Source organism: Ahaetulla prasina, chromosome 3 (genome assembly GCF_028640845.1).
Source record: "Ahaetulla prasina isolate Xishuangbanna chromosome 3, ASM2864084v1, whole genome shotgun sequence".
NCBI classification, from domain to species: Eukaryota; Metazoa; Chordata; class Lepidosauria; order Squamata; family Colubridae; genus Ahaetulla; species Ahaetulla prasina.
Window position 1 is genome coordinate 116,433,480 of NC_080541.1, and position 16,327 is coordinate 116,449,806.

At 38.8% G+C, this 16,327-nt stretch overlaps 1 protein-coding gene across 3 annotated transcripts in view; it reads right to left on the minus strand.

The window, feature by feature from the left end:
* The window catches only part of SUCO (SUN domain containing ossification factor), a 261,150-nt gene extending 254,395 nt beyond the window's left edge, over positions 1 to 6,755 (minus strand). For 2 of the 3 annotated variants that reach the window (XM_058175843.1, XM_058175842.1), the window contains exon 1: positions 6,402 to 6,755. In XM_058175843.1, the coding sequence (XP_058031826.1) occupies positions 6,402 to 6,574 (173 nt within the window). In that variant the 5' untranslated portion in view covers positions 6,575 to 6,755. The remainder of the gene's footprint in view (positions 1 to 6,401) is intronic. The other variant, XM_058175844.1, reaches the window with a different exon arrangement.
* Positions 6,756 to 16,327: the final 9,572 nt, after the last annotated feature.

The window sequence follows — 16,327 nt, forward strand, 5'->3', positions numbered from 1 at the left end:
TGAGAAAGGAGGTACGAAGGGCAACGCGAAGACCTCCGGGCCTCCTTTTTCACCGCCAAACTGCTTGAGGAAGGCTTCAGTAACAAAAAGGGAGGGAGCAGCAAAGGAACAGGCTGGAGAGGAGACAGAGCTTCATCAGGTAAGTAACCTGGCGTGGCAGGATGGGAGAGGACCAATTGTGGGGACTCCAGGGGATGAAGAATGAGGTATCTGTGGGTTGGGGGAGACCTTGAGTGGTCTGAAGCAGGTAGCCTCATGTGCACTTAACGAGCCATGCATCTGATTAGCAAATGCGTGGGCGAAAGGAAGGAGTGATCGTGTATAAGGTACGAGATTCATTCCCCTGAATCATCAGGTTATGAATGGAATGGGCAGGCTCCATTTGTAACTTGAGGACTACCTGTACAGAGAACATGAGGAAAAAGCAATTGTGTTGAGCTTTCTGTAGATTATGGCTGCCTCAATGCTTTGAGAAATTGCATTTCATTTTTGCCAGTATGTTTTGCAACACAACTTCCTAAGTGCTTTGTATAGCCCTAGCAGGCAACTAATTAGATTTTGGGGCTCTATTAATAGTTGCAATATGCATCCAATTCTGCATGCTGTAGTTTAAAATACTGTTGACAAATTCTTAAATAGTAAAAATGGTAAAGAATTGGCTCTTAGTTAAAAAACTGAGAAGACAAAATTCAAAAGAAGCCAGTTGTCTAACCGGAGAAAAGACGACGGGGGAAGCATAATAGCAGTTATTATGTATTAGACTTAATGGACTTAGGTTGTTCTTCCAACTTCATCTGAAGTTTAGGAGAAATTGCACAGCATCTTAATAAAAAGACCAGTTGCTAGATCTCTAGCAGCGGCTAGAGATAGTGTAGCTCTATAGGTAGTCCTTGCTTACCAACCACAATTGTGACTGGCAACTCCATCACTAAGCATTAGAATAGAATAGAATAGAATAGAATTTTATTGGCCAAGTGTGATTGGACACACAAGGAATTTGTCTTGGTGCATATGCTCTCAGTGTACATAAAAGAAAAGATACGTTCATCAAGGTACAACATTTACAACACAATTGATGATCAATATATCAATATAAATCATAAGGATTGCCAGCAACAAGTTATAATCATACAGTCATAAGTGGAAATTATTGTTGGTAAGTGAAAATTCATGTGATGGTACCAGATTTACATAACTTGGGCCTCCATTGTTAAACCAACCACTGCAGTTGTTACAGTGTCACATGGCCATAAGTTACAGTTCTATTTCCATGTTCAACGTTAATTCTGTTTTTTGGAAAGTCAGTTGGGAAGTGTGCAAATGATGATCATGTGACTGTGAGATGCTGCAACAACTGTAAATGTAAGGAATTGTAACAAAACTGTTTATTCCAGTTGGTATAACTTTGAACAGTCACCAAACAAGGCAGTTAGTAAAGGAGGACTACCTGTAATCTTCCTTATGAAGTAGAGTGTTGGATTAGATGGTGATATATAGGTTAATAAAAGCATCAAAGAATTGTTTGTAACTAATAATATAAATGTAAAATTCTCTGAATAATTCCAAGCAGTCTTTCTTGATTCTTTGATTCCTGATCGCAATAGCAGACATTTCTTTGAAAATATATATTTTGCACATTTACTGCAGTGGGTATCATTTTTATTGGTTAGAATTAAAATACAGTCACAATAATCTAGGATAAATCTAATGCATCTATTGATTTTACTGGCACCAATAAACCTTTCCCTATTTTGAAAAATATTTTTCTTTTATGTAAATATATGGCATAGCATAAATTGAGGAAACATCAATAAAGATAGAACATTAAAAATATTTTAACAAATCATTAAAGTAACATTCTACACAATAAAAGTACGTAACTTATTTCAAGATGTAAGAGTATGAACAAGTACTTTTTAAGAGTATTTTTCTAACTCTTGCAACAAAATAAGAGGTCTGTAAGGGGTGTGCATAAGAGCACAAACGTGCCTACCGTTCCTATCGTAATGTTCCCTTTGATTGTATCCAATTTGTATAGTTTTTCTTTTTTATATACTTATGCTTTTATATACATATATATATATGCTTATATATCATATAGTTATTTCATGTTTACGCTTACATATACTATTGTGACAAATAAATAAATAAATAAATAAATAAAATGAATCTTAGCAATGTATTATACAATAAGGCATAACATACAATGTGCAAAATATCTGTAGTGCATCCTAGAGCTGTTTCAAGATCAAAGTAAAACATATAATTTTGTTCTGATTTTAAAACGGAACTTCACCATCCTGACATTCTTCATCATGGAAAACTGTACTGCAGTGTTTTCAGCTTTGCAGACCAGCGGGGGGAGGGATGGTTGGTTCCGCTCCAGCAGTGGGCAAGCAAACAAATAGAATGTGCACACACACACACTCATCCACCACTTCCATGGCCCAGTTCCAAAAGGCCACAGCCCAGAGGTTGGGGACCCAACCATATTGAAAAAAAATTAAAGGATTTTTGGACTTGAAACAAAAGACATATACTTCAATAACTATTCTGGTGGAATACAATCCGCTTGACCATTCTGATAGAACATTTCAAGTGGTGCTGGAAGCAAAGTACATTCCCTGCTTTGAATACTCATATAAAGAAAATACTTCATTGGTTAAAAATAGTATGGCTTTCAAATTAGCCTTTTTGACCAATACAACATCTGCTTTCTCTTCAAAACTAACATTCCTATCACAGAATTATAGTGTTTCAATTATCATGACTGAGTTTAATATATCATTTGAAAACTTATATGTTTGACTTTTAGCAATCCTGGTGGATTTTGAAATCATACTGCAAAAGTCCACAATACTGGAGGCTATGGTGAGATCTCTTATTTAAGAAAGAGACTGTTCCATAACCCAATGATTTGGAACAATTATAAAATCTAACATATATTGTTATAGAAGCTAATGGTGACTCCCATTTCAATACAGAGATGGGGAAGAGATGGTATCCAAATTACATGAATCTGATCAATTTTTCTGACACATTTTTATCCTGCATTTTCTCCAAGAACTGCAAGAGCCAGGTTGATGTAGTGGTGAAGTACTGGCCTAGAAACCTGAAAACTATGAGTTCTAGTTCTGTTTTAGGCATGAAAACTGGTTGGGTGACTTTGAGCCAATAACTTCTCATCCCAATCCACCTCATAGGTTTGCTGTTTGGGGGGAAAGAGGAGAAGGAAGTAGGATTATACATGTTCACTGCCTTGATTAATAAAGTGATAAAGGCAGGATAAAAATCTATTTAATAAACTCAAGGCAATTTAATGGCTCTCTCTCATTATTCCCCATATTCATCTCAAAGGCAGATGAACTGGTGCATAGGAAAGGTCTTTTTAAAATGTATTTATCAAGTTTTATTCTGTCTAAATAACTAAATTAACTAAACTGCTGGCGCCAAAACAAGCTCATAGTGCAGATGTAGCATCTGATTATTCTGGACATAATAAGAATAAAAATAATAATTACTTTGGTTAATCTTCAATTCAATTCACAGTGTGGGACTGGTAAAAACTTAACAGTTCAAGTCCTAACCAAGGAACTAAGAGCTGTTAAGTAGCATTAGAGTGTATAAACAGTTCCGAGTAGGGTGATTTTTTGCAAAATCAGGATATTCAGATCAAATAACTTCAGGATTTCCATGTATCTACACAGCCTTTGAGTACTGCTCCAACAATTCCTATTACTATTGGTACAATCACTGACTTCTTCCTCCATAATCACTTAACTTGCAAATCATGATATTTTGATATTTTTTCTAGCTGCTTCTCTTCAATCCGTGCATCCCCTGGTATTGCAATATCAGTATTATTATTTAAAATGTAATATTCAATTCAATTCACAGTACAGGACTGGTAAAAACTTAACAGTTTAAATCCTAACCAAGGACCTAAGACTTGTTACCTCTTAGGTAACATCTGATTCGAGTAAGGTGATTTTTTGCAAAGTCAGAATATTCAGGTTTAATAAGTTCAAAATTTCCATGAATCTAGGCAGTCCTTTGGGTATTGCTCCAAGGGCTCCTATTACTATTAGTACCATATATTGTTGTTGTTGTTGTTATATTTTTAATTATATTTGATTTTCAAAGAATGCAATTCCTCTTCTAAATCAAAGGGAAATTGCACTCTATGTCAATGGTAGTCAACCTGGTCCCTACCGCCCACTAGTGGGCGTTCCAGTTTTCATGGTGGGCAGTAGGGGTTTTGTCCGATATGAAGCACTTTCCTTTTTTTTAATTTGACTTTTTAAAAAATTTTCATAGCATTATTTGGAAACATTTTCATTAGGTTTTCATAAAATTCCCCGTGACAATTTAAATTTCTGAAAATATACTATTTGTATTACCCACGCATAAGTTCACATTACGTAAGTGAAATTAAATGGCGCTATAGTGCGACAGGAAACAAAAGAGCCTCTTCCCAGAATAGCTCGCGCATCTCCCCACACACCACCCAGCTGTAACAGACAAGCAGAGCTGGTAGCCAGTGCCCCCCAAATCCACGATGCGTGAGATGCATGCGCAGACAATGATACACAGCGCATTACTGTGGAATCGGTGGGCAGTTAGAAAATTTTACTACTAACAGAGATACAAAAGTGGGTGGTAGGTATAAAAAGGTTGACTACCCCTGCTCTATGTGAACAATCAAGTACAATTTGAGATTTTTCCTGAACTCTACAGTGAAAAAGCTAATCATTGTGATGGCCTTTAAAAAGCTTTGACCAGTTTAGACTGGTACCCACTCTGACCCTATCTGGATGGACTATCTTGCTTCAACTATTCATGGTCAATTATTCAATTATTTTCATGTCCTCTATATAGGAGTACTTTTAAAAACAATCTGGAAATTCGAACTATGTGCTCCCATAAAAATGGTCATATAAAGACAATGATGATGTCTACTTTATCACTTCGTGTCATCATATAGCTGCCATTCATTTCCAGACCCAATTTAAAGTACTAATCTTGCTTTTAATAACCCTTCCCATTCTCTCAAATTTAACAGTAAGTTCAACTGATGTTCACCAATACTAAAGTTTTTTTTTCTTATACACATATTATAAATGTACATTTTCTTATTCATAATCATACATATTCTCTCTAAAGAAAGCACAAAAATAAAACTTTTTAATTATTTTTGGAGTTGCTCATCTACCCTTTCTTTCCCTTCATTTTACAACAAACCACCTTATTCTCTTGTCCCTCCCTCCTCCTCCTTTCCTACCTTCTTCCTCCTTCTCTCCTTCCTCATACCTACTTCCCTTTCCTCTCCCCCACTCCTCTTCTCTTCTCTTCTCCCCCACCCCTCTTCTCTTTCCCTTTCTCACCTTTTCTCCTACTTTATCCCCTAACTTATCTTCCTCTCCTTTTCCTTCCTTCCAACCCTCTCTCTCCTTCACCTCCTCTATCTTATCTTCTGTTCCTCTCTTCTTTCTTTCTTTCTTCCTTGTTGTATATTATTTCCCTTGTTTGGTATCCAAGCAACTCTAATCTTCTGATAATATATACTTTCTTTTCCATTTCTTTTCCATTTCACCAATACTAAAAATCCAATCAATATAGTGTCTTGTTATAATATTTTAATCGTAAATCCAATTTTATATGGTTTTTAAAATATTTATTTTAATAATTTGTACTTTGTTTTTTTTTACAACAATTTGGAAAAATAAGAAAATCTAAGTTATCTTTTTAAAAAGTAAATGTAAAACTTATGTTTGTTCTCAAGATATCTTTTGCACAAAATACTATTAGTCACAACTTCTAAAAAGCTACACTTAGGATAAGAGCTACACTTAGAATAAGAGTATGATGTTAAATGTCAAGAATAGAGAGTACCTTCCAAACATGTGATATCTATGACTGCTATCAATTTTAGGCAAGGTAGACTGCAGGACTGCACCCCACTGGGAAAGACTGCTATATACAGAGCTCAACTAGTTTGCTTTAAAAAGTGTATTCCAAATGAGAAATTATTTCCAAGCATTTCATTTCTTAAAAAATCAGGCACACCTTTTAAACCATATGGATTGGTCCCTGATAAGCATGGAGAGCTTGGAAAGGAAGTCTGGTTTCAGCATAACACCTGGACAAGCAGAAGCTAAACGATGGCAGGCATTTTCTTTACTTCTGGAGCACATACCGAAAATAGACTCTAAAATCTGGTGAAATTAAAATTTCGCTCCAGGAACTAGAAGTTGTAGAACTGGACAAGAAGTTTTAAAATAATCGCTGTTTGATATGTATGGGAAAACAAGGGGCGCAGCTGTGAAAGAAGTTTCCGGGACCCCAAGACTCTTTCTCTCCTTCTGACCATTTCTAGATTTCCGGGTGGTCAAAACACTCACCCAAGCAAGCAACTGAGGAGGAATGAGGCCGCCAGTATCAGAAGCCGACGAGGCAGCACCTCCTTCATCGTCTCCTCCGTGCACTTCTTCGGGCCAGGGGGTGGCGACGCATCCTCTCGGTGGCTGTTGCTGTTGATTATGAGACAGGGGCAAGCCGAGGAGGAACTTCTCATGGGACGGGCTCGTAGCAGGCGCGTCGGCGGCCTTTCACAACTCCTCACTCTCTCGCCGTTTTCCCCAAACTAAACCAGAAGCCCGTCTTCTTCGTGTCCCGTCGCGTTGAGGTGGAACGTGACGCGTCAACCACAGAAGCCCTAAGGAAGGGGAAGAGAACGCGATGAGCGTTCTGCGCCTGCGTACTGAAATATTACCAAGCCCCGCCCAAGTTCCTCTGAAGAGCGTGGCCCAACCGCCCGGATGTAGCAGTGACGTTTCTCTAAACCACGATATCTAATTGGCTTCTGCTCTAGGAATATGCTCTCTTTCTGATAACGTCAGGGAGGGTGGTTACAAGCAAAGCCAGGGACGCAATTCATTTGACGTTAGGGGTTGAAAGGTAGCTGGTAGGTTCGCAGATTTTTAAAAAAGATCTTGTGGCAAGGTGCGAGGCAAATGGACCTTTGGATATATCGGGGGCTAATTCAATTTCTTGGTTTGTATTAAACATTTTGTCCGAGTGGAAATTAAAATTGCTACCAGGCAGGCAGAGATAGATTCTTTTGGTGGGCTTTTTGAATCCTGTTGCCTTATCTCCACATCGCAGGTTGTTGAAAGCAATAGGCCAAGTCTGTTTACCATATTCACAATTTACTTATTTATTAAATTTATATGCACTCCCAGAGACCCTGGGTAGTTTACAGAGGATTTAAAACATGAAAAACTGACAAATTCCATCCTGAGTTGCACAGGATAGACCTTTAGCACCGTGGTGAAATCAATTTTTTTTACTCCCTTTTCTGTGGGCGTGGGTTGGTGGGCATGGCAGGGGGAGAATATTGCAAAATCTCCATTCCCACCCCACTCTGGGGCCAGCCCTAGATGGTATTTGCCAGTTCTCCGAACTACTCAAAATTTCCACTGCTGGTTCTCTGAACTGTTCAAAATTTCTGCTATCAGTTCTCCAGAACCTGCTGGATTTCACCCCTGCTTTAGCAGCCTCCTGAAGCAGACTTGCCTGTAAAATTACGGAGTGAGTAACACCACTTCATTTTTTGGAACCAGCCTTTGCTGGCAATGATAGTGTTTTCGACAGAGCTATTAGTACAAGAAGTGCTTACATCTGTTGTAAAGAACAATCGCCTTAAGCAAAATCTTACCAATGTACATTTTCCTTGTGCTGGTCTAGAATAGAATAGGAATAGGAATAGAATAGAAATGGAATACTATTCTTTATTGGCCAAGTGTGATTGGACACACAAGGAATTTGCCTTTGGTGCATATGCTCTCTGTACATAAAGAAAAAAGAAAACATATTCATCAAGAATCATAAGATACAACACTTAATGATAGTCATAGGATACTAACAAGCAAGAGAGACGCGGTGGTTTAGTGGGTAAGACGCTGAGCTTGTCAATCGAAAGGTCAGCAGTTCAGCGGTTCGAATACCTAGTGCCGTGTAACGGGGTGAGTTCCCATTACTTGTCCCAGTTTCTGCCAACCTAGCAGTTTGAAAGCATGTAAAAAATGCAAGAAGAAAAATAGGGACCACCTCTGGTGGGAAGGTAACAGCGTTCCATGCACCTTTGGCGTTGAGTCATACCAGCCACATGACCACAGAGACATCTTCTGACAGCGCTGGCTCTTCGGCTTTGAAATGGAGATGAGCTACTAGCACATATGTGTGAGGGAAACCTTTACCTTTACCTTTTACTAACAATCAAATCATACGGTAAATCAAATCGGTCTTTATGACGTGCAGCTGTAGGACACTCTGATCATTGCATGATTCACCTTGTACCTGCTTACAGGCAAAGACTTAAAGCCATAAAACCAATAATTAAATCAGTGAAAACCTGGACGGAGGAATCAGAATTAAAGCTACAGGCATGTTTTGACTGCACTGATTGGAATATTTTTAAAGATACCTCTGCAGACCTGGATGAACTCACAGATACTGTAACATCATATGTCAGCTACTGTGAAGACCTATGTGTACCTACAAGGAACTTGCGAATACACAGTAATAACAAACCTTGGTTTACACCTAAACTTAAGCAGCTACGACATTCCAAAGAGGAAGCCTACAGAAAAGGTGATAAAATGCTGTACAATCAGGCCAGAAATGCCCTAACAAGGGAGATAAGAACAGCAAAAAGAAGCTACTCTGAAAAGCTAAAGAATCAGTTTTCAGCAAATGAACCAGCAAACATGTGGAAAACTCTTAAAAATATCACCGGCTATGGCAAACCTCCTTCCCAGGCTGAAGGTAATCAACAACTGGCAGATGACCTGAATGAGTTTTACTGCAGGTTTGAAAGGAAACTACAGCCACCTATCTCCACAAACCCCATCTCAGACACACCAACAACAGCCAAGCCTCCTACAACTGACCCCATTTCATTGGGTTCACAACCCCTAGTGATCACAGAAAAGGAAGTGCAGGACCTATTTCACAGACAAAAGCCAGGAAAAGCTCCAGGCCCAGACAAGATAACTCTTTCTTGCTTAAAAGTCTGTGCTGACCAATTGGCCCCATCTTCACCCATATTTTCAATAAATCACTAGAGATGTGCTATGTTCCTTCTTGCTTCAAATGCTCTACCATCATCCCAGTGCCAAGAAGCCCACCATCAAGGAACTGAATGACTACAGACCAGTTGCTCTAACATCTGTAGTCATGAAAACCTTTGAAAGGCTAGTGCTTTCCTACCTGAAAACCATCACGAATCCGCTCTTAGACCCTTGCAATTTGCATACCGAGCAATTAGATCAACAGATGCTGCAGTTAATATGGCACTGGAGTAAATCCTACAACTTCTTGGGGCGCCAAAGACCTATGAAAGGGTCCTTTTGTAGACTTTAGTTCAGCATTCAATACCATCATTCCAGACATTCTTCTAACTAAGCTAAACCAGCTAGAGGTACCGGAACAGACTTGTAAGTGGATCACAAGCTTCCTAACAAACAGGAAGCAGCAGGTGAAGCTAAGCAAGATCACATCAATTACCTGTACAATTAGCACAGGGACCCCCAAGGCTGTGTGCTCTCCCCACTTCTCTTCTCTCTGTATACCAATGACTGCATCTCCAATGATCCATTTGTTAAGCTACTGAAGTTCGCAGATGACACAACAGTGATTGGTCTCATTCGAGACAATGACGAATCTGCATATAGACGAGAGGTCGAACGACTAGCCTTGTGGTGCAACCAAAACAATCTGGAACTGAACACACTCAAAACCGTAGAAATGGTGGTAGACTTTAGGAAAAACCCTTCCATACTTCCACCTCTCACAATACTTGACAACACAGTATCAACAGTAGAAACCTTCAAATTTCTGGGTTCTATCATATCGCAAGATCTCAAATGGACAGCTAACATCAAAACATCATTAAAAAGGACAACAAAGAATGTTCTTTCTGCCAACTCAGTAAGCTCAAACTGCCCAAGGAGCTGCTGATCCAATTCTACAGAGGAATTATTGAGTCTGTCATTTGCACCTCTATAACTGTCTGGTTCGGTTCTGCAACCCAACAAGAAAACACAGACTTCAGAGGATAATTAGAACTGCAGAAAAATAATTGCTACCAACTTGCCTTCCATTGAGGACCTGTATACTGCACGAATCAAGAAGAGGGCCGTGAAAATATTTGCAGATCCCTCGCATCCTGGACATAAACTGTTTCAACTCCTACCCTCAAAACGACGCTATAGAGCACTGCACACCAGAACAACTAGACACAAGAACAGTTTTTTCCCGAAGGCCATCACTCTGCTAAACAAATAATTCCCTCAACACTGTCAGACTATTTACTGAATCTGCACTACTATTAATCGTTTCATAGTTCCCATCACCAATCTCTTTCCACTTATGACTGTATGACTATAACTTGTTGCTGGCAATCCTTATGATTTATATTGATATATTGATCATCAATTGTGTTGTAAATGTTGTACCTTGATGAACGTATCTTTTCTTTTATGTACACTGAGAGCATATGCACCAAGACAAATTCCTTGTGTGTCCAATCACACTTGGCCAATAAAATTCTATTCTATTCTATACTAGGAAACAATAAAAACAATATAAGTTGTAAAGATACAAGCAACATGAATATAGCCATAACTAGTAAGGATGAGAAGAAGAATAGTATACAATCTTAGTTAATTCGACAGTGTTGTGGGATTAGTTGTTTAGCAGAGTGATGACATTCAGGAAAAAACTGTCCTTTTTTGTGCAGAGCTCTATAGCATCGTTTTGACGGTAGAAGTTGAAACAATTTATGTCCAATATGTGAGGCGTGTGTAGATGTTTTCACAGCCCTCTTTTTGACTCGCGCAATATACAGGTCCTCAATGGAAGCAATTGTTGGTAACAAATGTTTTTTCTGCAGTTCTAATTATCCGTTGAAGTCTGTGTCTGTCTTGTTTGGTTGCAGAGCCAAACCAGACAGTTATAGAGGTGCAGATGACAGACTCAATAATTCCTCTGTAGAACTGAATCAGCAGCTCTTTGGGCAGTTTGAGCTTTCTGAGTTGGCTCAGAAACCAGAACAAATAAACAGTTCATTTGCCATTTGTTGCAACTCTATTATGTACCCAAACCACAAATTTAACAGCAGGAATTCCACTACTTTGAATCTCCACTACTTTGAATCATCTTCCCCAATCATCTTTGTTGCTCTTCTCCGCACTCTTTCTAGAGTCTCCACATTTTTTTTATATTGTGGCAACCAAAACTGAATGCAGTATTCCAAGTGTGGCCTTACCAAGGCATTATAAAATGGTATTAACACTTCACGTGATCTTGATTCTATCCCTCTGTTTATGCAGCCTAGGACTGTGTTGGCTTTTTTGGCAGCTGCTACACACTGCTGGCTCATATTTAAATGGTTGTCCACTAACACTCTAAGATCCCTCTCACAGTTACTACTATTGAGCAAGATACTACATCAGGGGTGAAATGTAAAAACTTTTACTACCGGTTCTGTGGGCGTGGCTTGGTGCGGGGGGGGGTAATGTGACTGGGTGGGTATAGCCAACTTTTTTTTTTTTACTTTTACTTTTAAAAGCATTTTTTCTACAACTTCTTCGGCCAAAGAGCTTGTAGAAAAAATGCTTTGAAAGGATTCTGACAATCCCAGCTGAGCCGCGCAATCATCTGTTTTTGAGATGTTGGCTTTTGGTTATTACTTTGCTTGTTTTTTGCTGATTCGTTGCTTGATTATCTTTTCCAGAATCTTCCCTGATATTGAGGTCAGGCTGATAGGTCTGTAGTTTCCTGGATCTGGTTTTTTTTTTTTCCTTTTTGGAAGATGGGAACTACATCAGCTCTTTTCCAGTCCTCTGGCAGTTCCCCTGTTCTCCAGGATCTTTGATAGTTCAATGGTTCTGAGATCTCGTCTGCCAGCTCCTTCAGAACCCTGGGGTGTAATCCATCTGGTCCTGGTGATTTGAACTCTAAGGTAGACAGGTGTTCACTTACCATTTTCTTCCCTATTTTAACTTGTGTTCCTAATCTGTTTTTGGTGGTGCTGTTTTTGATAGGTTGGACTGGTTTTTTTTCCCTTTGTGTAAAGACAGATGCAAAAAATGAGTTAAGTAGTTCTTTCTCCCTGTAGCTTGTCACCTTCTTGCCACTTTCTCCCAGCAATGGGACAATTGTTTCCTTGACTTTTTTCTTGTTTTTAACATGTTGGAAGAAGCTTTTTTTTGTTTTTTACTTTTGTTGCAAGCCTTTGTTCATTGTGAGCCTTAGCTTTCCTCACTTCATCTTTACAGGCTCGGCTATTTGCTGATATTCTGCCTTAGTTATTTGCCCCTCTTTCCACTTTTTATACTTGTCCTTTTTGTCTTTCAATTTGTCAGAGAGTTCTTTATGCAGCCATGCTGGTTTCCTTTAAGAGCTGTTTTTCTTCATTGGTATTGTGCTAGATTGGGCTGTTACAATCTTACTTTTCAAAATTTCCCAAGCTTCTTGAGTTATTTTCCCCTTGAGGATTCTCATCAGGGGTGAAATGCTCCCAGTTCGGACCGGCTCGCCCGATCCAGTAGCGATGGCGGCTGGTGGTTCGGAGAACCGGTAGCAAAAATTCCTGGCCCTGCCCCCTGACTCTTGTGCGCTGCGCCGCGCCATCATCAGAGGTTTGTTTTTTTCCCACTTTCAAAAGCAGTTTTTCTTCAGCCGAAAACATGCCTTTAAAAGTAAAAAAAAGCCTTTGATGATCCCGCGGCTCAGCTGGGATCGTCAGAGCCTTTAAACTTCTATTTTTAACAACCTCTTCGGCAGAAGAGATTGTTAAAAAAATGTTTTAAAAGACTCCACTGGCAATCCCAGCTGAGTTCCTCATCACCAGAACCTTAAAAAACATGTTTTCTACAAGTTCTTCAGCTGAAGAGCTTGTAGAAAAAATCCTTTTAAGAGGTTCTGGGCTGATGAGGGAACTTCAGCTGGGATCGTCAGAGGAGCCTTTTAAAATCTTTTTTTTTCTTTGGCAATCCCAGATGAATTTCCTGATCATCACAGGCTTTTAAAATCATTTTTTAACAACCTCTTACAAGACCCACCCATGCCCACCCAATCCCCTTCGTCACTTACCTATAATTACTGCTCCTTTCGGGCTGGCAAAGCCATGCTTTACTTCAGCTACTGTAATCAGTTGCATCAGCTAGCAACTGACTCTGCCTGCCTAAAATCCATCTCCGCATGAGCAACTCAATCTGCCTACTTTGCTGGCTGAGGAACTTTGGGAGTTGAAGTCCACAAACCTTAAATTTACTAAGGTTGGAGACCCCTGATCTGAAAATATAAATAAAACAAAATAATAAAATATTTGTGCAGCTTTCTGAGATTTGGTGTGTTTCTGTAGTGTTTCACTCTAACTACACAAACACACAAAATCTCACAAAGCTGTATGTGGCATTTTGTGTGTGTGTGTGTGTGTGTGTGTGTGTGTGTGTGTGAGTCAGTTCTTGTATTGTGTTGTGTTGTATGTGTGTAAAGTGTGAAAGTTGGTTTTTGAGCTTTTTGTGGCTGTGTGAGGTTCCTGCTTGTTGCAGGGGCCATTTTGGGTGAAGTGCAGCTGCTTTTACATTGTGTATGAGTCACTTGTGTGTGTGTGTGTAAAATGTGAAAGTTGGTTTTTGGTACCTCTTATTGTTTTGTATACTTTGTTTATTATTTTTATTATTTATTGTTATTGGCCATGCCCACCCAGTCATCTGACCACCAAGCCACGCCCACCAATTAAGCCGGTAGGGAAAATTTTAAGATTTCACCCCTGATTCTCATCCATGGAATCTTTCCCAAGCTCTCTCTAAATTTATTGAAATTAGCTCTCTTAAAGTCAAAGACTCTAGTTGGACTTTGTTCTACTATTGGTGCTTGCATAATGTTGAATTCCAATATTGCATGATCATTTGTCCCCAAGGTTCCTGTAGCTTCAACACCTTCTATCATTTCATCTCTGTTAGTGAGAATTAAGTCCAATATGGCTGATCCCCTTGATCCCTTCTCTACCTTTTGGGAAACAAAGTTGTCTGCTAGGTTTGTTAGGAACCTGTTGGATCTTCCACTTGGTGCAGAGTTTGTCTCCCAGTTGATGTCAGGGTAGTTAAAATCCCCTATTACTATTGTGATGTGCTTCCTACATACCTTAGTTAGCTGACTAGCAAAAAGTTCATATTTCCTCTGTTTGGTTGGGTGGCCTAAAGTATAGACCTATGACAATGTCATTTCCCCCCTTTGATATTGACCCGAATGCATCCAAGATAATTTTCATCATTGCTGTGCTCTATTTCTGTAGAGATGTAGTTATTTCTTATATATAGTGCAACTCCACCTCCTCTTTTATTTGGTCTATTTGTTTTAAATAATTTAAATCCCTCCAGCTGTATATTCCATTTGTGGATTTCATCCAAAATCAAGTTTCCCTAATGGCAACAATATCATATCTGCCCTCATTTACTTGAATTTCTAATTCACTTTATTCCTCATACTCTGTGCATTGGTGTATAGACATTTGAGTCCATTTTGATTGACCCTATGTTTACTGTCTACATAACCTGTGTTGTGCCTGACTGCCCCTACTTTCTTGTCACCTGTTTGATTAGTGCACATGGTATGGCACTCACTATTAAATGCTTCATTTTGCTTGACAGCAAGGTTGATAATTTTACTCCCACAAACATCTATGTTACATGCATTGATAACCCTATTAATTTTAGAGTGCTGGGGACAAAAATGTTCTGTATCAATTAATTTTCTGTCCCCATTGTTCAATTCAAATGTTTATCCAGAAAATCTGTGAATTTAATGCCAAAAAACTCAGTCCCTTTCTTTTATGGATGCAAACCATCTCTTTTGTACAGGTTTTCATTAGATCAGCTGCAGACATCATGACTAATAAAACCAAAGCCTTCCCTTTTACACCACTTCTTTAGCCACACATTAAATTCCACTACACGCTGGTCTTTGCCTTTTTGTTCCTTATATACTGGTAAAACCTCTGAAAAGAGTACTGCAAAAGACAGCTGCAAAACAAGTATTACACTGAACTAAGCCAGTCATTTTGAAATAAAATAAAATCATAATCTCAAGTGCACTACCCCGAATGTATTTTTGGTTTATAGTTATATGATTTGTGCACCGTTAGGCATGCAGGCCACTACCTTTGTCCTCTGTACTCCCTCTCGCTCTCCCCCACTCACAGCCAGCAGCTCCTCCCACCAGCCTCTGGGAAGTTAAAATGCAATGGAGGCAGTTTCACTCTACTTTACATTGCCTCTGATCTGTTTCTTGTTTCCTTGTATAGCTATGGAACTTTATTGATACTACAGCACACAAAAATCACAAGGTGTCCTAGCCACTATAAATTGCATTGATTTTTAGTATGAATTTTATGAGTAAAACAATGAATCTATGAATATAGATCCTGCAAATATGGACACTTAACTGTATTGTTAAAGTGCAAAAGTCTATTAGTTCAATTCCTAGTAAAGGATTTGAAGTGAACCTTATAAAATAACATCTGGATGCTTATGTCTGATGAGATCTAAGATGAAACTGGTTGCATAGTGCCTACCTTTGTTAATATAACTAAAAATCTCACGCATGCCATATTACATTCATATATGTTGATCAAAAATAAGTATTGTTAGGCAGTTTAAACAACAGTATTCTATTGCAAGAATGTTTAAATATTTTGGCAGATAGGAACATTGGGAGATTAGTGTACTATGTGAATTCTCAAATAATAACCAAAAGGCTTATTCACCCAGTAACTTTGTTAGAGGGCATGGCTAGTCTCAAAACACCCATTTAACAGAGTAAGATTCCATTGTAGCTTCTCAGATTACTTTCTACTTGTTTGCTTTTTTTTTCCTGGCAGGGAGCATGCATGCAAAAGAGAGTAATGGACTGCAGACCCCCATCATTTTTTACTTTTAAATAATGCTTCTGGATGTCTATTGAGAAAACATCTGTGGAAATGATGATTACTCTATGCCTAAGGCTGACACTTTGTTTTTCAGTAAACTAGCTTCAGGTTTTTTTTTTAAGTAAAAGTTCAAGTTGAAAACAAAGTCTGATGGGTATGTAAGGAGATGTTCACAGGAAAACTAGAATCCATGAGGATCCAAGCTTCTCAGAATATCATCCACACATAGGATATGACTGAACATCATAGAGCATTATATAGTTTAGAAAAATGACTAAATTCAAATTCAGAATAGAACTGGAAAGAAACTTGAAGATCTTCTAGTCCAAC